General features: G+C 38.8%; 1 protein-coding gene across 2 annotated transcripts in view; it reads right to left on the minus strand.

The window, feature by feature from the left end:
- Positions 1-138: 138 nt before the first annotated feature.
- Positions 139-21,518, minus strand: part of LOC139950343 (uncharacterized) — a 31,691-nt gene continuing 10,311 nt past the window's right edge. Inside the window, exons 1-9 of one of the 2 annotated variants that reach the window (XM_071948973.1) lie at positions 17,439-17,470; positions 13,451-13,575; positions 12,418-12,567; positions 10,868-10,979; positions 9,388-9,510; positions 7,903-7,960; positions 6,346-6,480; positions 4,689-4,966; positions 139-4,164 (exon numbers count right to left, since the gene is read on the minus strand). In XM_071948973.1, coding sequence (XP_071805074.1) covers positions 4,081-4,164; positions 4,689-4,966; positions 6,346-6,480; positions 7,903-7,960; positions 9,388-9,510; positions 10,868-10,979; positions 12,418-12,567; positions 13,451-13,557 — 1,047 coding nt within the window. In that variant the 5' untranslated portion in view covers positions 13,558-13,575; positions 17,439-17,470 and the 3' untranslated portion in view covers positions 139-4,080. Of the gene's footprint in view, positions 4,165-4,688; positions 4,967-6,345; positions 6,481-7,902; positions 7,961-9,387; positions 9,511-10,867; positions 10,980-12,417; positions 12,568-13,450; positions 13,580-17,438; positions 17,471-21,518 lie in introns of those variants that run through there. The other variant, XM_071948966.1, reaches the window with a different exon arrangement.

A 21,518-nucleotide genomic window follows, 5' to 3' on the forward strand; every position in this document is an offset into this window, starting at 1 on the left:
AGTATCCCAAATGAAAAGCTTTGTTCCTCTTTTTGATTTTTTAAAAGAACTGCTCGCTCTTGTCCAGTATGAGCATTGACAGTTTTGCTAAGAGAATTTGATATTTGTATATATATGTATAGATTTTGTACATTCATGTTTTCTTTGAGTCCTAAATGATTTTAAACACATAATTTTATTGCCAATGTTCTATTATGATTGTATTTCTGGGGGAAAATCCCCCTAAAATAAATGAACATTTACTCTCTGTAAATCAAAATTATAGTAACAAATGATTTTAGTGTTCACTGATGTTTTGGCGCCTTGGTTGGGGTTTGAACAAAAAGAAAATTAAGCGCTGATGGTGCTAGATGGGTTTGCTGCTGGTTAATTGCTAAAACATTAAATACGCATGAGTCTGCACTGATGTATTGTAACATCAAAAGAGTTGCTTGCTGAAACGGCGTCCATTGCACATGTTTTATTTCAGCCCGAGTCCCCCATCTATTGCCTTCGGCACTCTACAATGGTTGTTTCAAACCCACAATAACATAATTATAATAATTTGGGGGGCTAATCATCCTTACTCGCAACTAAGAGCTGAATTGCGAACGACGCGGCTAAACGTGTTCGAGAAGCTGGCATTTAAGTGTTTTGGGTTTTTTTGGTCTGGAAAACCCTCATGGCACAGCAGAGAATCAACGCACAACTCAACTCACATATGGCCCGGGCTGGGAATCGAACCGAGGTCACCTTGGTGAGAGGCGAGCGCTTTACGAACAAGCCAACCATGCCACCCCACAATTGTCCACTCTCAAGAGCAGATGTCTGAACTAGACCCTAGGCATAGAGTGTCATATGGTTCAATATTGCTAGCAGCCAAAAGGCGCCTTGTTCGGCCTGCAGCTCGACCAAGTTGTACCTGCGTCTTTCGCTGCGAGCAAGGATGATAAGACTCCAAATGAACTATTATATACAAAGTCACCATACATCCCTTCTGTTTTGCTATTTTGCAGATACTGTATTCATGATATATGTGTTTTAGAAAATCATGTTTGAACTTGGACTATTTTTGCAAACTATTGTTTAGGAGATTACCAACTATTTTTTCTTTTAAAGTCTACTACCAAAATAAATGTTTAATTCTTCAGTTATACTTCTTTTTGATGTAGGCAGTGTGGTGAAAGTCTTTGAGAACTGCCATGAGAAAGCTTCAAGTTCATAATTGCATTTATTCAAATTGAGCATAGGAGAGTGCTCTTTTAATCATTGTAGAATGATTTCTTGGCAATAACTTTACTTCCATTTAAATTGTAACTCCAGAGCCAAAAACTCAATAAGTGCAGTTTCATTTGCACCATAATTTTGTCTTCTAACTTTTGTTAAGAAATAAAGTTAAACTATTTTGTAGTGGTTACTTGTGGAGCATACAGTACTTTATATTACGGTGTTAAGGTGTTCTGGGCTAAAAACTAGCCTTGTTTTTAGTTGTTTACTAATATTGGAATATCAAGTTTGCAACAACCCACTGTTACCTTTATTCTCTTGCAGGCAAGGGCATCATTTTATAAGATTTTTGTTTCTGTTTAGGCCCTATGGGCACAACAGGAAATTTTTGTGGCAGCAGACTAACCAGGCAAATTCATTGCTCTTAGAAATGTGTTTATGCCCAGAACTACGCAAGCAATGACAAACTACATAGGGTCGATTTCAAAAAGCTGTTTAGCGTAAAATACAGCTTGACAAAATGTCTTTGCTAAGCAAAAATTGAGTGAGGCACCAGCCACAACAATGCAATTCTTATGTAATTTTGGCTGGTAACCTGTCTCTGTTAAGCAATACTTTTCTGTGCTAAGCAAATGAAGTTGGGCACTCTATAGTGTCCCAAACAAAGTCCATGTCATAGAGCTGCTTTAGCAACACATTTTCATTTACATAAACAGCTTACCAACCAAAATACCATGTAATGTATATCAGGTGTGACAGGTTACCTGCAAATTTCTTCTTATCAATCAATTAAAGTATTGATTTTAAACATTTCCAATACTTAAAGGGACACACCGGCCGAATTGGGCTATTTGGGCTACAAAATAGACTAAGATATGACTTCAACGGTCTTCCAGGAATGAAGAAGAACAGTCCTTAAAAAAAATCATCAAATTTAGCCGTTTTTGAGCATTTGAAGACAAAAACGCAGGTCGCGTGATTGTTCTAACCAAAAAGTGGTACAAACAATCACGTGACCTTCCGGGCTAGTTTTACTTTCGCCCGTCTAAAAGTAACTTACTTAACCAAATTTAAATCTTTTTTTTACAAAATTATTTACGAATAATTGACGAAAAAGATCATGTATTCAAATTATCGCTACAAAATGTAAATAATGGTGAAAAATCTAACGTAAGATTCACATTCAAAGAGTCCGTGTAACGGAAGCTTGTTATATGGCCGCTTTGGTTTTTTAAAATCATTTTTCGCTAAATACGTGATATTTTGATGATTTTTTTTACAGCAACCATCTATAAAACATTATTTATGATTCTACACCCCTAAATTGCGTAAACGGTGAGCCGGTGTGTCCCTTTAAAAGAGTTACCATTGAATACGCTGGCATTTAGATGTTAGTAAGAACTGTAAAATTATGTTTGTTTGAATTGGAAGGAAAGTACAAAATAAAGAATAACGACTAAAGTAAAACTATTAAAGTGTTGTTAATTTCAGGTTAATTTAGGGATAGAGGTCAACAAATTAAATCAGTTCTAGCTGTAGTTCTAACCCCGTTAAACAAACTAAATGGAGAAAGGACGGCCAAAAACATACATGGTGATCAAAACCGGTATTCTATGTTGGCGCCGACTTTAAACAAATTCGAGTGAGGGACTATAGTCGACTGCTGTCGACCATTTGATGATTTTGACTGGTACCCAGAATGTATTGCATGCATAAGTAACCATCGAACTTTGACTAGTGGTTGACAAATGGCCGCTGCTCAGACTTGCTCAACGCTTTATGAGTAAATTTTTCTAATCTACAACTTGAACAGCATCTTTCTTTTAACTGCACAGGGCAAAAACCTGCACAGCGGTGTACCATAATCCTTTAATTCAAGCACAGTAATAAACTGCCTATTAACACCGTGTACCACCATCGCAAGTCTCTACTGTCTGCCCTACTCGCTACTTTGAGAGTCTAATCGCACATACATATTTGGTCACCGTAAAAATGCACACTACAGCAACAAACAGGTACATGGACTCCAAAATGGTGCAATCAAGATTATTGTGAAACTTAAACTTGCCTCCAAGCAGGTAACTAAATAAAAGGCCTTAAATTTTGTTCTTGAAGGGGCGAAGTAATTTTCCTCTGGCACTTCTTTTGGGAAACTTTGTGTTTTTAATTGGAACTTTGCAAAGGGCACCATAGCATAAGCACAGTTGCTGTGGATGAAGTAGGCACTTTTTTGGAGGCCTGAAATAAATAGCTGGACTGATGCATACCTTGTCACTAGGTGTGATTGAAGCAAAGGGCAGAGGATATAGAAACATTCAGCAAGATGGGCAGAATGAAGACTGAAGCTGTTTAAATGACACAATAAAACACTTTGACAAATACAACAACCATGTTACAATCAACATCTGTTTTATTGCCACATTCTTTGAATAGAAATGTACTTCTATCAAGTCATCTCAACCAATCAGTTTAAAATAGTTTGGACAAGATCAAGTAGATTTGAGAAATGATTCATGAGTCAAATGGAATATAGAAGTAACACCAGGGCCCATTTTCATAAAGCTGCTTCTGCATGAAATATTGCTTTAAAATTTTATACTAAGCAGAAATAAGCAGGATACCAGACACAAATTGTACACATGTCATGGTATTTTGGCTGGTAACCATGTTCTGGTAAGCATAATTTTGTTGTGCTTGGCTGCTTTTTTGTGCTTAAGCAGCTTTATGAAATTGGGCCTAAGAGTGAATGTTTGTTCCGGGAAGTTAAAGAGACAAAACAAATGACATGATGGCTTGATGGGAACAGGGGGGAAAAAAAAGGATTGCATGATTTGTTGTGAACGTTTCCAATTCTGTTTGTAAACATTTTATTTCCTAATTCGCCAGGCTCTTATGCTTCTTCTTTTTCTTCTTCTTTGGAGTTTCTTCCGAAGTTTTCTCCACTTCGATGTCTTCTCTCTGTAGAAACAAAAAAGTAAAGTAATAATTAAATAGGAGGGTTCATCAAGAGCTTTTGTATGAGCAGTTGTACATAAACTCCTGTAGTTTTCAAGAACTTCAAACTGCAATAAGTTAAATTTGCATTGGGGATAAAGATGATTAATTTTGGTTTTACCCATATACACCGATTTGTGTTAGCTCTGTATACTCGGTACTTACCCAGAGTTCTGTGAACAAAATCACAGGCATTTTACTCAGGTTGGATTCGAACCCAAGACCCTTGCAATGTCATACCAACTAGACCACCAGGATTGCCTGGATTGGCAGCTAATACTGTTCGAAAAATAAAACAACCATTGAGAAGAAAAAAAAGAGCTGATGTTTTTTTTTTACCATAGAATGAGAACTACATGTAGGCTGTGTGTGTTTAAATATCTTTGTGCACAGCCCTAATTGTGGGTACTTCGCAATAGTAGGCACATCAGTGTATATAGGTAAAACCAAAGTTAATAATGTAAAACATCCCAAGAAGAAAAACAGACCTTCTGGTGTTTCCTCTTCTTGCTTCTTCTTTGTTTCTTCTTTCCGTCCGTCACTTCATCATCCTCATCGTCCCTTTCCTCTTCTCCACCTCCAGAGGGCAGCCTCTCCTCCCCTTTATCACCACTGTGTCTACCGTTTAAGTCTTCATCAGTTGGGCTTGACGTCTCTTCTTGCGACTTCTTGTGCTTGTGAGACTTTTTCTTCTTGGTCTTCTGGATACTGCTGTCAGTCCTATCTAATGATTTCTTGGTTCTCAGGTCACATTTATTAGGGTCCTCTGTAAGGGTGGGAGAAATATTTTGGGGGCGTGAATTAGAAAAGGATACAAACAGTTGAAACTTAAATATCAAACTTCTCTGAACTTTTCAGGCGTGTATCCAGTCGCTTTTATTCATGAAGAAAAGAAGGATTACAGAAAGTATCAGAAAGGGAAGACCTTTACAGTTTAGTTACGCTCTTAACGTAATTTAACCCCTTCTACTGTCTGACCATTTAATATAATCCACCAAGGTTTTGAATCATAGATAAACTATATATGTTAACATTATACTCAGACACAATTTGCTACAGACACCATTACTGAGATATCGGTCACAGCTTAAAGCTGGGTTTATTGCCAGTCAAAAAGATTGTCATTAAACATATTATTTGGCAAGGAGCCGGATGCCAAACACAGATGTTTAGTTACGCTCTTAATGTAATTTTAACCCTTCTACTGTCTGACCATTTAATATAATCCACCAAGGTTTTGAATCATAGATAAAATATATATGTTAACATTACAGTTAACCCTTCTACTGTTTGACCAGTGATCATTCAAAAAGCAGTTTACAGCTCTCCTTGAATTTTCCAATACATGTATAAACACATCATAAAATACAGCACCATAAACAAACAAACAAACCATTGAATACAGCATGAACTAAAAAAGAATACTACACAATAAGGTTGAACAGTCATGAGGATATACAAGGTAAGCTCAGTTGGTAGAGACCTGGTACGATAATCCAGTGATTGTGGCTCAAATCCCGCTCTAGTCAATCTTTATTTGTTCAAGCTCAAAACATGTAAGAGGTTCCTAACATTGTTATCATGGCTGATGCTTTGGTTGTCTGCACATTTATGACATTTTACCATTTCCAAGAAACACCCAGTTTTGGCTTTTTAAAATATATTCTTTTTATGAGGTATTGCTCAACTCACAAGGTAGAACAGCCATTTGAATATGACAGCTACAGTTAGCTGATTTTGGCCTATTTACCAAGACCAGATCAAAAGACATGGGGCACGTTGCCACCCACTCCTTGGGCTGAGACAATGTTACACCCTTCACAGTCCATAAGGATCTTCCCAACTCTGGCTTTTACCAGATGGGTGCTTTAGTGGCTGTGGGACAAACTTTATCTACTATTGACAGCAAAGTAACTTTTTTTATGGCTCTGCTTACTGCAGAATTCTGCGCTTACAGCCCATAGAATGAAATGCTTCTACAGAACACTATTTGCACTCGTGCAAACTATTACGGTAAGCACACCATGAAAATGGGTCCCGATATTTTGTACATTTACAGCAAAACTTGACACAAACATTTCAGCTGATTTCCTGACACATAATCACATGTGAATATACATCATTATGAATAATACCGGTACACACCCCATCCAAAAGGCTTGAACCTCTGCTTGAGTCCTGGTGGCAGTTCATTGGATCTCTTAGGAGGAGAGGGAGGAAGTAGGACTAGTGGAATGGCCACTGTTTCCATGACAGCAAGGCTACCTGTGAAGGCTGGAGCTGTGAAGGGTTTGAATAAATCATTTTAAAGACACTTGACACTATTGGTAATTGTCAAAGACCAGTCTTCTCACTTAATGTATATCAACATATGCTACAAACCTGTGAAAATTTGAACTAAATTGGTCGTCAAAGTTGCAAGATAATAAAAAACACCCTTGACACACAAAGTTGTGTGCTTTCAGACGCTTGATTTATAAAGACCTCAACATCTAATTATGAGGTCTCGAAATCAAATTCGTGAAAAATTACTACTTTCCTGAAAACTAAGTCACTTCAGAGGGAGCCGTTTCTCACAATGTTTTATACTGTCACCTCTCCCCATTACTCGTTACCACAAGTAAGGTTTTATGCTAATAATTATTTTGAGTAATTACCAATACGCCTCTCTTAATATTTATGCATGGTGATGTCATAATTCTTACAAAAAATGAGCCTATGGGCGCTCGTCCCCCATCACTTGCAGTGGCTGCGCCCATCGCCTCGTGTTGGATTTGCATTGTGAGGTACCTCATTCATAAATATCAAGAAAGGCGTATAGTGTCCAGTGCCTATAAATTAGACGAAATAATGGAGAAATTGTACTGCTTTCAAAATAATAATATTGGGTTCTTCTTACATCAGGCATGATATTTGATCCTTGGGAAAAAAGGTAGAAAAATGTTTATCAAGCACAACTGCTGACCTACATGTACACACAATATTGGCTCTGCCGGTAATGTACTTTTCAGGCCTTATTAATAACAATTGTTCTGATTTTTTTTAAGGGAATAAGAAATCAGAAACAGACTTAAGTAGGAAGAATTATAGTATGCTTGGTATATACGCTTTACCACAGCCCAGGGCCATACAATAAAAATAAAGAGAAATACATAAAGCACAAAAAGTTGCACAACAAAGTACTAATTATTATTTGTTTTGCTACAGGAGGATAAACAAAGCTTCATTTTGAACTGTGAGAAAATTTTATAGGAAGGCCAAGTCACACTGCAGCGATAAGAAGAACGATAACGATCACGGCATTGTATTGGTTGAACTGCTCCACGCAGAATACGCACACGCTCATTCAACCAATAGAATGTGTTCCCTTTGCGGCGTGATCGTTATCGTTCTCGTTAACGCTGCAGTGGGACCGGGCCTTAATGCTGGGTTTCTACTGGCTGTGAATGCAAAGGCGATGCAAATCTTAAAAAACACAAATTCACAATGAATAATTCGTATCAGTTGGAATGAGCTCATCTTCTGCGAAACATTTGCTGCTAAAACAGCTCACAGTGACGCCAAAATTTATAACGCATTCGCAGGAAGTATGAACCTGGGTTTATGGTTTACAAGGTGCTGTTTTCAGCAGCCACTGCCTGAAACACAACATGCACTACACAGTAACAACCAATTCTGGACTATGTCTTTAAAACCACTTACCTGGAACTAGCTTAGCCTTTTCACCTCTTTGGGAAGGCAGAAGAAGGTGTGGCAATCTCTGTGGGAAAACATTAGGTATTTTTCAAATAATATCTGTATTTTCAATTCACAAATTTCATGTCACATTTTTAAAAATTTTCAATTCATTTAAGTTTATTATTCAATTAAAAACATACACGACAGTAGTTAAAAGATTCAAATTGACAAGTTTACATATTTTTAACAATAACTATAAAAAAGATATAACCTTAAAGTGATTAAACTTGAATACATCATCATTCGTAATGATGATGTTCATGAAATCATAGAGAGATACAACCATATAGGAACAAGACAAATAAGTGAAGTGGAGAAATATCCCCTTGTGGGCATGGGCTTGAGTTTGGATGCCATATAAGACAGATGGAGCATGGCTTCGGTCTAGAAATCACACCACGGTCCACAGAAATGAAAGGCAAGGAAGAAGCCACTGAGCAAACCAAATACAAAGGCAAGTTATTTAAGGTTTCTTAAGACCAGGGGCTCAATTTCATAGAGCTGCTTAAGCACAAAAATAAGCTAAGCACAACAAAAATTGTGCTAACTAAATTATGATTTCCAAAATACCATGTCACTGGTACAATTTTTGACCATTATCCTGCTCAATTTTGCTAAGCAGAAAATTTTTAAGCAGCTTTTTCTCCTTAGGGAGCTCCATGGTATTGGGCCCATGACCCCGCTACCTAAGAATTATGCACTTATGGCCCATAGAATACTATTCCTTAAAGTCACGTGGAAATTAAAAAAAATTTCTTTCAAACATAAGAGTATATGCTTATGAACAATAAAACAATTTTTTGAGTAATTGTTTGTCACGATTTATATGTTTAAAAAATATATACAGTTGTTTGGGGGGCTGACTCCGCCTACCCCTTTTGTGACGTCAATCGAGGCAGACTTTGCCTGCAATGCGTATAGTAAACACACGTGCAAAGTACATGTACGTCCAAGTCGTGAGTTGGTACATTTCAAAAAGTGTTTTTCTGCATTCAGCAGCAATACACCTGGTCGGCATTGCCGGAAAAAAACAAATGTTTTCTTTTTTGAATCGTCAAACTCACGACTTGGTCCGTACATGTACTTTGCAATTGTGTTTACTCTACGCATTACAGGCAAAGTCTGCCTCGATTGACGTCACGAACAGCGCCCTCTCGGGTCGGGGTCTACTCTTAAATTTGTAAATAACATAAGAACTGATTTTTTAAAACCTTAGTTAACTGTTTATTCACATTCCACTCATCAAAACACATATATTAGTGACAAAAGCTTTATTTTGAAAAAATATCACTTCCAGGTGACTTTAAAGGGAACATCCGTGCAGAATTCTGCAGTTAACAGAGTCATGAAAAATACACATTCTCAAAGAGATTAAAACTGAACATTTGCATCTATTCTAATAGATTTAATGACATTTATGATAAGCAGATGTCACTCTTGAGCACTCACCATATCCAAGGCTTTGTTCTTAGAAGCATGAAGTTCATATGAAACCTCAGAGTCATCATCCTCTTTCAAAAACTGTCTGCCACTCAGCGAAACATTTACGCCATTGAGCCTGTTAGCATCAAACTGGGAGGAAAAGGAAACATTAATCCTCAAAATAATACCAAAATATGTGTTTTTTTATATAGTGCTTTATCACATCCAATTGGTATCTCAAACGCTCAGTATTTGGGTTTTTTGTTAGGCGTGCAGGGCTATGTTATGCAACCTATTACTTTTCATAGCACCATGTAGTGGTTTACAAGGTGCTATGCAGTCATTGAAACCAAAAACACCAAGGTGGACCCCTCCTCATTACGATAAGCACACTCTTGGGTTCCATCCGAAGGATAAAGCAACAATGGTTTAGTGTCTTCAGAGGACACAAGTGTCACTACCGAGATTCAAACTCATACACTTAAAAGAAAACAAGACGGCCCTACACTTCATAAAAGCAACAGATGAGACTAATTTGATGCCCCTGGAGTCATTGCCGCGTTGCTCTTTGAAATGTTCCAGTATAAACTACATTTCCCTCATAGAGGTAACCTCTACGAAGAAAAAACTGCACTCCCCCAGAGAAAAGGGAAAGTAGGATTGGACAAATACAACGCAAGGACAAATATAGTAAGTCTGCGCCGGATATATATGATGCAACTCGACCTTAAGCCTTGGAGCCTATTAATATGAGATGCAGGCGTGCTGTTTTTTATCCATATTCCACTCGTGCATGTGAGGTACACAGACTCCATACTGCTTGGAGTCAAACAAGATGGCTGAAGACCTAGCTCTGGCAGCCTTACACTTTCGTATTATACTACAGTGATGTCCTGGATATCAGGGTCCATTTCTGGAAGCGGAAGCTTCATAACTCAAATCTTACCTGCAAAAAAACACTAATTTTCAACAGATTCACATCCCTTGGCAGCATATATTTTTCTGCATTCTTCACAAATCCGTCATTTTCATGAAATTATGCAGCTCCCAACATTAAGAAATTCAAATTTTTGTTTGTATTCTCACAGTCTGCGGTGTTTACGCAAATCTTGCGTTGCGGTTGCCTGTTAATGCAGTGCAGTCAAGATAAACGGTGACCAAGAATTCTTGCGACTTGTAAGCGAATGTAAACGCGTACGCACGGCAACAGACAACACTGGACGATCAAAACAGGAATTTTTTAACGTTGGGAGCTGCATTATTTCACGAAAATGACGGATTTGTGAGGAACATATGGGGACCAAAACCCATCGCAGAAAAATGTATGCCGCCATGGAATGTGAATCTGTTGAAATTAGTGGCTTGTTGCAGGTATGATTTGCAGGTATGATATGAAGCTTTGAAATTGTTCCGCCCCAGAAACGGGCCTTAATAGATAGGACTCTGTATCTGTGTACAGAGGAAGAGTCCTGCATTATATAGGGCTAGCTGAAGAACCTTTACTTACATCATGTGGTGTCTTAATAAGCCAGAATTCAGATCCTTGAATGTCATCGAGGTAGATCTGTTCATCCTCTGCAGAGATCTCAACTCGCTGGAAACCTGGGGGACACTCAAAGCTGTAAATGAGAAAACAACAATCATTTGTGACTCAATTTGTCAGGAACTTGGCAACTGATTGTAACATATTGTTGGGTTAGCCATACTAGAATGGGTGTTTCTCGTACAAATGGGTTTCTGAGCTGCTTATGAAATTACTGCCAAGTAAAAACTAACAGGAAAACAGCGAAAAAATTTACATATGAAATGGCATTTTAGCTGGTAACCTATTTCTGGTAAGCACAAGCATTTTTTGCCCGGCTAATTTTTTGTCCTTGATCAATTTCATGGAGCTGCTTGTATATGGTGGATTTACAAAAAGTACTTACACTGCCAGCAACTGGGCCAATTTCATAGAGCCGCTTAAGCAAACAATTTGCTTAAGCATGAAAATAGCTCGCTTATTTTACACCTGTAACTGGCCAAAACCTCATGCCATATACATTGCTTGTGACTGGTACATGTATTTAGCTGTTGATTACATAGCACAACAATTGAGTGGAGTCTTGGCCAGTAACCTGATTTTACTGAGCAAGGATTTTTGCTTAACCAAAATATTGTGCTTAAAGCCATTGGACCCTTTCGGTTCAGAAAAAAAATAAAAGTTCACAGATTTACAAATAACTTACAGGGTTTACAGAAGGCAATGGTGAAAGACTTCTCTTGAAATATTATTCCATGAAATGCTTTACTTTTTGAGAAAACAGCAAAACAATATAAATTCTCGTTAACGAGAATTACAGATTTATTTTAAACACATGTCACGCGTGGAAACAAGAGTGTGTTTTTCCGTTGTTTTCTCCCGACTCTGATGACCGATTGAGCCTAAATTTTCACAGGTTTGTTATTTGATATAGAAGTTGTGGTACACAAAGTGTGGGCCTTGGACAACAGTTTACCGAAAAGGTCCGATGGCTTTAAGCAGCTCTATGAAATTTGGCCCCATTTTGTAAGCAAACACAAATTCTGTAGTGCTCTTTTAAAGATATTGGACAGTATTGGTGATTGTCAAAGACTAGTCTTCTAACTTGGTGTATCTCAACGTATGCATAAACAGCAAACCTGTAAAAATTTGAGCTAAATTGGACGTCGAAGTTGTGAGACAATAATTATGAAAGAATGAATTACCCCTGTCACACGAGTTGTGTGCTTTCAGATCCTTGATTTCGAGACAATCTAATTCTGAGGTCTCGAAACCAAATTTGTGGAAAAGTACATCTTTCTCGAAAGCTACGTTACTTCAGAGGGAGCTGGTCCTCAACATGTTTTACACTATCAAAAGCTCTCCATAACTCGTTACCAAGTAAGGTTTTGTGCTTATCATTTTTGAGTAATCGATTACCAATAGTGTCCACTGCCTATAAGCAAATGTATGAAAATGGGCCCTGATGGGTGTGGGATTGCCATGGAGAAACAAATGTTTCCAATATAAACTATTATGATGGTTTTATTAGTTACCTTTTGGTTGTGACTTCATTGTTGGCACTGTTGTCGTTTTTATTTCTACTGTCTTGCATAGAGTCCGAGTCTGAATCTGACAGATCATGACCCGTGACAGTCTCTGCCGACTTGGATGGACCTCCCTTCACTTTCATCCTCTCTGCTCGACTTGAAAATACAATTTTATAGAGCTGCTTAAGTAGACAATACTGGGTACAAAAATTCTGCTTAGCAAAAATATACAGGATACCGGACACAGATAGTGGGCCCTGGTGGGTTAGGGTGAAGCAAATGATTTCCATATTAATGATTATCGTCATTGATTTTCTGATGCAACCAAGACTCAGTTCACAAGTTAACGCCAGAGGTGTTTATCCCTCATCATGTTTGGTGAAGTAGGGTATCATGGCCGAGCAGATTATGGCACTGAACTGTTCAGCAGTGGGTTCCAATCCCGTTCGCGACACTTGTGTCCATGAGCAAGACACTTCACTATAATTGCTTCTCTCCACCCAGGGGTAAATGTGTACCTAGGAGGGCAGAGATGGTTCTTGTGATTGATTAAGCCGAGTTGTGTATATTAATGTTGCATAGGCATACTCCCCTTGTTTAAGATATTAATAAGGCCCAGTGACCAGGAGTATTAATGTTGCAAGAGCTTTGAGACGCCCTTCGTGTGTGAAAAGTGCTATATAAAAACTGGTTATTATTATTATTTGGAAAGTTCTAAATTTGAGAGGCTGTATCTCCACCGATTTGGTCGATGAAGTGGGTTTGGAAGTGTTACAGTGAAGTAAATGTTTGCAATATTGATTGATTGATTGATGTATTGATTGATCTATGCAGGTCACCTGACACGCACTAGGACTGGAGGCCACTTCACGGTGTGGGCTACAATCCCGCTGCCGTGTACTCCTGGAGCTGAAACAGGGTTACTCCCTTTACAGTCCATACAGTTGTAGGCTTGGGTATCATCCAGCAGAAGATGGTAGAGCAGAAAGTTTTGGCTCTCTTGCTTAAAAATACATAAAGTTCTTGTTTTATTAGTTACCTGTTGGTTGTGTCATCTTTGCAACTGCGCCCCCCAGAGTCTGAATCTGAAGAAAAATCATCCTGGACAGTCTCTGCTGATTTGAAGGAAACTTCCTTCACTTTCATCGTCTCTGCTCGATTTGCCTTTTGACACACAAGATAAAATGAAGTCATGTGAGTTACGAGAAATATTGCAAATCAATCATTCTCAGTTTTATGAATTGACCGTACCCAAATAGCTACCCCACCTCACATCCCATATGTGGGAAAGCATATTAAAAGATGAGTGTTGTCACTTTCAAGGTAGCTCCAATAACACAACATGCACAAAGAACTGAGTCAAGTCTAGAGTGTTTGCCACAGAGATGAATAATAATTTAATTCCTTGTCGGTCCGACTATTTGGTTACCTCCCGTCAACTCGCTTGTGCCATCAACTTGCCGTCAACTCAACCACTACATACATAGCAGGTATGGATTAGTCTTGACTCAAGATGTCAGCAATCATTAACACAAAGCGCAACACACAGTTGGACTATGCAGTATGGATCATCGACATCTTGGGCTAAGACTATTCCAAATGGAGGAAAGCGCCCTTTGTTTTCTATGTTGTACAGTGAAAGCCCTGTGAAAATGCAAGATGGTGGAACCAAGCGAGTTGACGGCGAGTAGTGGGACCCTTCCTTGCACTGTTGCAGGATCAATATTAAATATCCTCTACATTTTAGTAAACCTTAATTTATCTACCAATACTGTAATTGTGTGATAGGGACATGGGCTGGGTCCCTGACTTTATTCGTAAGGATAAAGACAGGTACTTGCTATTCAGATAAATTGATTTCAATGGATACAATGATATCACATCGATTTGTACACATGAATGCTGAGATGTTCATTAACCTCTATCCTACAAAAGAGTAAAGTTAGACCTCATTTTAAGTCTGCAATAGTCTCTTCAAAAAAGATGCACAAGCTTTGGCAAACACCCAGAGGAGATGTACAAAAATGATAGCTGGCCTTTTAAGGACAAACCATACAGTCAGAGATTGCAGGTTTTGGGTATACCAACACTGTCCTACAGGAGGAGGAGAGCAGGAGATATGATACAGGTTTTTTCGTATGCTATCACCCAGGCATTGAACATTGACACCACACAATTCTTTGAACTTCAATCAGTATCGAAAACCAGGGGTCATCGCTTCAAGATATTCAAGAGCAAGTCACGTCTTAGAGTAAGAAATTAGTTTTTCTCCCAGCGTGTAGTGTGTGTTTGCTGAGCCGTATCTTCCTTTCTTTACTTTCCCCACCTGTGGGCTTTGATAATGGCGCACTTATTTCCTTTCAAGACGTGGTCATGCTTGAGAAATTATGCAGAATAAAAGGTAATGCATGCCATAGTCGCATCCTCTTTCGATTCTAGGAAGCTCAGTACGGGATGCTGACCGGTGCAAACCTCGGGGATGTGATGCTCACTTCTTCTACCGTGGGGGTTTGACGGCGCTACTGACTGGAGTTCTTTGGGCGTGGTACTGAGGGTCTTGGACTACCCTAACTGTGATACCATACTACCTAAGGCTACCTACCGCTGGTGAGCGCCGGACCCCCATTCCCGAGCACTCCTGGGTCGTTTGAGCACGAAAACTTGTTTTTCATTTAAGTATTCTAATTTCATTGATATTCAACCGAACTCCTACTTTATTATACTGATTCAGTTCATTTATGAATTATGCCTCGATTTATGCTATTAACTTCATTTTGTCATCACCCTTTGTAAGCTTTGATTTTGTATATAAATTACTTAATTAACTGTTATCATACACAGAATGTTTCAACCGTTGCCTTTGTCAGTTGCTGGTTTTCCCCTTTCTTTAATTGTTTTGGTAATTCCATTGTTTTATAAGCCTGCCGTGCGTATTGACTTATGGGGATCAACCTTGTGAGTTCGTCGTACGTTACAGTAGTAAATGACTGGAACAGCTTACCCTGTCAGTAGCTTTGTTAGAGGTAGCGCGATATTGACATTTCCTCTTCTGGTCGCACAACAAAACAACAAAAATTCAAATTTATGTTGCTACGACCTAACAAACTGTCTAAGGTTCAAATTACTCCTGTACTGTAGGTCAATAAAACTGTCTTCTTACATATTCCTTTTGAAAAAGTGCAAAAGTTTACCTCATTTTTTCACACATCAAAAAGATTCAGGGCATGGTCACTGTCCTATCTCCACGAGCGCAACTGTTTTTGCACCTTTTTTAATAAATAAATTGGGTCACTGTTTTCAATTAATACCGCCCTCTCTTGACTTCTAATTGAAAAAATACCGCCATCTATTGACAGAGAGAGGTTATGATATATTTTTTACCATTTTGGGAGTTTTTTAAAACTAATTTTCTTTTCTCAAAAATGTACCGGTATACATTCAGCGACGGTCGGGTATTCTGTCAAACCTATTATCAGTAAAGTCCTTGTCCATTTTTTAGTAAGAAAAATTGGGTTTTATTCCAGAGCGAGGTCATGCATGGAATTTACGAAGGTTATAACTAAGTAAAATCTCATTTTTGAATGTTTAAGTGCGCGTTTAGGGATAGGGCGGCAATCTTAGGGAATAGCAGTGTGGGGGTCTTAATCATTTTACCTTAGTCGGCAACCAACAGAGAAGAGCCTGCGTGTTTGTTGTTTTTGGAAGGCATAACTCATTAACGAATGCGCCTATACAAGCCTATATGACAGTGGCGTTTCCATCAGTTCAGTCTAGCGCCCAGATATTGTTAGTTTATAGCATTCCATGTTTTTTGCCGTTTGCCATTTTGTGATTACTCACTGATGAGATATCCCGATTTGACTGTTTTACTATTACACAGTCAGTACAAACTCATACATTTAGTTTGTTAGATGGCTCTCCTTTCTCCTCTTTTGAACAATGGACAAATTGTAAATAGAAGGAGTCACGCCAGTTAAGTCTAGCGCCCTCTTGAGGTCGCTCTTGGTTCACACCATGTTATGACTTCTCTGTATTACATGTAGTTATCGATTATTCCTGACCTGTTGGCAGAACTAAAAGCTGTAGTTTCTCATGAAAACGAGTTCTATTTTGATTGTGTATGTTTATACATCCAACTCATGAACTGCTATAGTTGCGATAACGTATTCCCTCCTCCCGACGGCCGCCAGGCTGGAGGGTTACGAGACAGGTTCGAGCAAAAACGGTTAATCTGGTCCAACACGTACAATTTTGACAGCTACATGTAGTCACCAGATTTTCCCCATTTTTACTACTTTCAAAAATCATGACAGAAATTCTGAGGGTACAAACTTAATCTGCAATGTCTAATGCAGCCTGCCATAATACTCAAAACACCATTTAGGAAATATTTCAAAGAAAAATGGACAAAAACTTACCAGAACCCGGAGCAAATTCCCAGGTTCATATTTTGAACGTGTCACATTGCTTTGCAAACGCATTATTTTGTTGTTGGGCTAAACAATTCTATTAAAGGGGTGTTACAATGTTGCAGTGCGTGTGCGCGCTGTCCGTTTGCATTGCACGCTGTTCACTCATAATGGCGCGCACGCACTGCAGCACTTCAACATTGATGCGTTTGTAAAGCGATGCGACAGGTTCAAAATATGAACCTGGGAATTCGCTCCGGGATCTGGTAAGTTTTTGTCCATTTTCCTTCGAAATATTTCCTAAATGGTGTTTTGAGTATTATGGCAGGCTGCATTAGACATTGCGGATTAAGTTTGTACCCTCAGAATTCATCTGTCGTATCCCACTCTACACAACCGCTGGTGGGACATGTGCGTTCATGGGGGCCGCCATCTTGCCTTTATTTAGGCTTCGATTTAATTAAACTTCACAAAAGTAACCAAACTTATTGATATTATTATACCACTTCTTAAAACCCCCACTCCAGTTTAACTCAATAGGCAACTAAATAACCTTATGATTTACAATTCTCCTTAATTTTATGGCATAATACGTTATAAAAAGAGTGAAAAAGGTACCTGTGATCATAGAGTAAGGACAGCTCCCAGCAACGTGAGGCGAGGAGAACGCTGTTAAAGATGCTAACACGAGGGGGCGCTGTAACCAATCGCTACAAAAGGAAGTACAGTACAACTCTCCAACAACTGCTTAAACCATCTATCAGCACACGTGTAGCTCGTGAGGATCAATTGTGGCATCAGCGATAAACAGCCAATACTCACCTCCCTTGCGCCGCTTGTCCTACGTTAATTCATGGTTAATTTAAACTTGAATGAAGATTCAGATTTGTTTGCCTTTTTTCTTTTGTTTAAAGGCAGTGGACACTATTGGGAATATCATAAAACCTATCTTGATTATGAGTGATGAGGATGGGGAGAGGTTGATAGTATAAAACATTAGGAGAAACAGCTCCTTCGGGAGTGACGTATTTTTCGAGAAAGAAGTAATTTTCCACGAATTGGATTTCGAGACCTCAAGTTTAGAATTTGAGGTCTTGAAATCAAGCATCAGAAAGCACACAACTTTGTGTGACAAGTGTTTTGTTTATTAATTATCTCGCAACTTCGACGACCGATTGAGCTCATAATATTAACATTTTTTTATGCATATTGTGTATGGTTGTGTATTTTCCAATTGGTTGTGTAGTTTCCCATTGACTTGTGTATGGTTGTGTAGTTTCCCATTGACTTGTGTATGGTTGTGTAGTTTCCCATTGACTTGTGTACGGTTGTGTAGTTTCCCATTGACTTGTGTATGGTTGTGTAGTTTCCAATTGACTTGTGTATGGTTGCGTAGTTTCTCATTGACTTGTGTATGGTTGTGTAGTTTCCAATTGACATGTATATGGTTGTGTAGTTTCCCATTGAATTGTGTATGGTCGTGTAGTTTCCCATTGACTTGTGTATGGTTGTGTAGTTTCCCATTGACTTGTGTATGGTTGTGTAGTTTCCCATTGACTTGTGTACATGGTTGTGTGAGTTTCCATTGACTTGTGTTTGGTTGTGTAGTTTCCCATTGACTTGTGTATGGTTGTGTAGTTTCCCATTGACTTGTGTATGGTTGTGTAGTTTCCCATTGACTTGTGTATGGTTGTGTAGTTTCCCATTGACTTGTGTATGGTTGTGTAGTTTCCCATTGACTTGTGTATGGTTGTGTAGTTTCCAATTGACTTGTGTATGGTTGTGTAGTTTCCCATTGACTTGTGTATGGTTGTTTAGTTTCCAATTGACTTGTGTATGGTTGTGTAGTTTCCCATGGACTTGTGTATGTTGTGTAGTTTCCCATGGACTTGTGTATGGTTGTGTACTTTCCCATTGACTTGTGTATGGTTGTGTACTTTCCCATTGGCTTGTGTATGGTTGTGTAGTTTCCCTTTGACTTGTGTATGGTTGTGTAGTTTCCCATTGACTTGTGTATGGTTGTGTAGTTTTCCATTGACTTGTGTATGGTTGTGTAGTTTCCCATTGACTTGTGTATTGGTTGGGTAAGTTCCCATTGACTTGTGTATGGTTGTGTAGTTTCCCGTTGACTTGTGTATAGTTGTGTAGTTTCCAATTGACTTGTGTATGGTTGTGTAGTTTCCCATTGACTTGTGTATGGTTGTGTAGTTTCCCGTTGACTTGTGTATGGTTGTGTAGTTTCCAATTGACTTGTGTATGGTTGTGTAGTTTCCCATGGACTTGTGTATGGTTGTGTAGTTTCCCATTGACTTGTGTATGGTTGTGTAGTTTCCAATTGACTTGTGTATGGTTGTGTAGTTTCCCGTTGACTTGTGTATGGTTGTGTAGTTTCCCATTGACTTGTGTACATGGTTGTGTGAGTTTCCATTGAATTGTGTTTGGTTGTGTAGTTTCCCATTGACTTGTGTATGGTTGTGTAGTTTCCCATTGACTTGTGTATGGTTGTGTAGTTTCCCATTGACTTGTGTATGGTTGTGTAGTTTCCCATTGACTTGTGTATGGCTGTGTAGTTTCCCATTGACTTGTGTATGGTTGTGTAGTCTTCCATTGACTTGTGTATGGTTGTGTAGTTTCCCATTGACTTGTGTATGGTTGTGTAGTTTCCAATTGACTTGTGTATGGTTGTGTAGTTTCCCATTGACTTGTGTTTGGATGTGTAGTTTCCAATTGACTTGTGTATGGTTGTGTAGTTTCCCATTGACTTGTTTATGGTTGTGTAGTTTCCCATTGACATGTTTATGGTTGTGTAGTTTCCCATTGACTTGTGTATGGTTGTGTAGTTTCGCATTGACTTGTGTATGGTTGTGTAGTTTCCCATTGACCTGTGTATGGTTGTGTAGTTTCGCATTGACTTGTGTATGGTTGTGTACTTTCCCATTGACTTGTGTATGGTTGTGTAGTTTCCAATTGACTTGTGTATGGTTGTGTACTTTCCCATTGACTTGTGTATGGCTGTGTAGTTTCCAATTGACTTGTGTATGGTTGTGTACTTTCCCATTGACTTGTGTATGGTTGTGTAGTTTCCCATTGACTTGTGTATGGTTGTGTAGTTTCCCATTGACTTTTGTATGGCTGTGTAGTTTCCCATTGACTTGTGTATGCTTGTGTAGTTTCCCATTGGCTTGTGTATGGTTGTGTAGTTTCCCATTGACTTGTGTGTGGTTGTGTAGTTTCCCATTGACTTGTGTATGGTTGTGTAGTTTCCCATTGACTTGTGTATGGTTGTGTAGTTTCCCATTGACTTGTGTATGGTTGTGTAGTTTCCCATTGACTTGTGTATGGTTGTGTAGTTTCCCATTGACTTGTGTATGGTTGTTTAGTTTCCAATTGACTTGTGTATGGTTGTGTAGTTTCCCATTGACTTGTGTATGGTTGTGTAGTTTCCCATTGACTTGTGTATTGGTTGGGTTAGTTCCCATTGACTTGTGTATGGTTGTGTAGTTTCCCGTTGACTTGTGTATGGTTGTGTAGTTTCCAATTGACTTGTGTATGGTTGTGTAGTTTCCCATGGACTTGTGTTTGGTTGTGTAGTTTCCCATTGACTTGTGTATTTGTTGGGTAAGTTCCCATTGACTTGTGTATGGTTGTGTAGTTTCCCGTTGACTTGTGTATGGTTGTGTAGTTTCCAATTGACTTGTGTATGGTTGTGTAGTTTCCCATGGACTTGTGTATGGTTGTGTAGTTTCCCATTGACTTGTGTATGGTTGTGTAGTTTCCAATTGACTTGTGTATGGTTGTGTAGTTTCCCATTGACTTGTGTATGGTTGTGTAGTTTCCCATTGACTTGTGTATGGTTGTGTAGTTTTCCATTGACTTGTGTATGGTTGTGTAGTCTTCCATTGACTTGTGTATGGTTGTGTAGTTTCCCATTGACTTGTGTATGGTTGTGTACTTTCCCATTGACTTGTGTATGGTTGTGTAGTTTCCCATTGACTTGTGTATGGTTTTGTAGTTTCCCATTGACTTGTGTATGGTTGTGTAGTTTCCAATTGACTTGTGTATGGTTGTGTACTTTCCCATTGACTTGTGTATGGTTGTGTAGTTTCCAATTGACTTGTGTATGGTTGTGTAGTTTCCCATTGACTTGTGTATGGTTGTGTAGTTTCCCATTGACTTGTGTATGGTTGTGTAGTTTCCCATTGACTTGTGTATGGTTGTGTAGTTTACCATTGACTTGTGTATGGTTGTGTAGTTTCCAATTGACTTGTGTATGGTTGTGTAGTTTCCCATTGACTTGTGTATGGTTGTGTAGTTTCCCATTGACTTGTGTATGGTTGTGTAGTTTCCCATTGACTTGTGTATGGTTGTGTAGTTTCCCATTGACTTGTGTATTGGTTGGGTTAGTTCCCATTGACTTGTGTATGGTTGTGTAGTTTCCCGTTGACTTGTGTATGGTTGTGTAGTTTCCAATTGACTTGTGTATGGTTGTGTAGTTTCCCATGGACTTGTGTATGGTTGTGTAGTTTCCCATTGACTTGTGTATGGTTGTGTAGTTTCCCATTGACTTGTGTATGGTTGTGTAGTTTCCCATTGACTTGTGTATGGTTGTGTAGTTTCCCATTGGCTTGTGTATGGTTGTGTAGTTTCCCATTGACTTGTGTGTGGTTGTGTAGTTTCCCATTGACTGGTGTATGGTTG

Source organism: Asterias amurensis, chromosome 2, assembly GCF_032118995.1.
Source record: "Asterias amurensis chromosome 2, ASM3211899v1".
In the NCBI taxonomy this organism is placed as follows: Eukaryota; Metazoa; Echinodermata; class Asteroidea; order Forcipulatida; family Asteriidae; genus Asterias; species Asterias amurensis.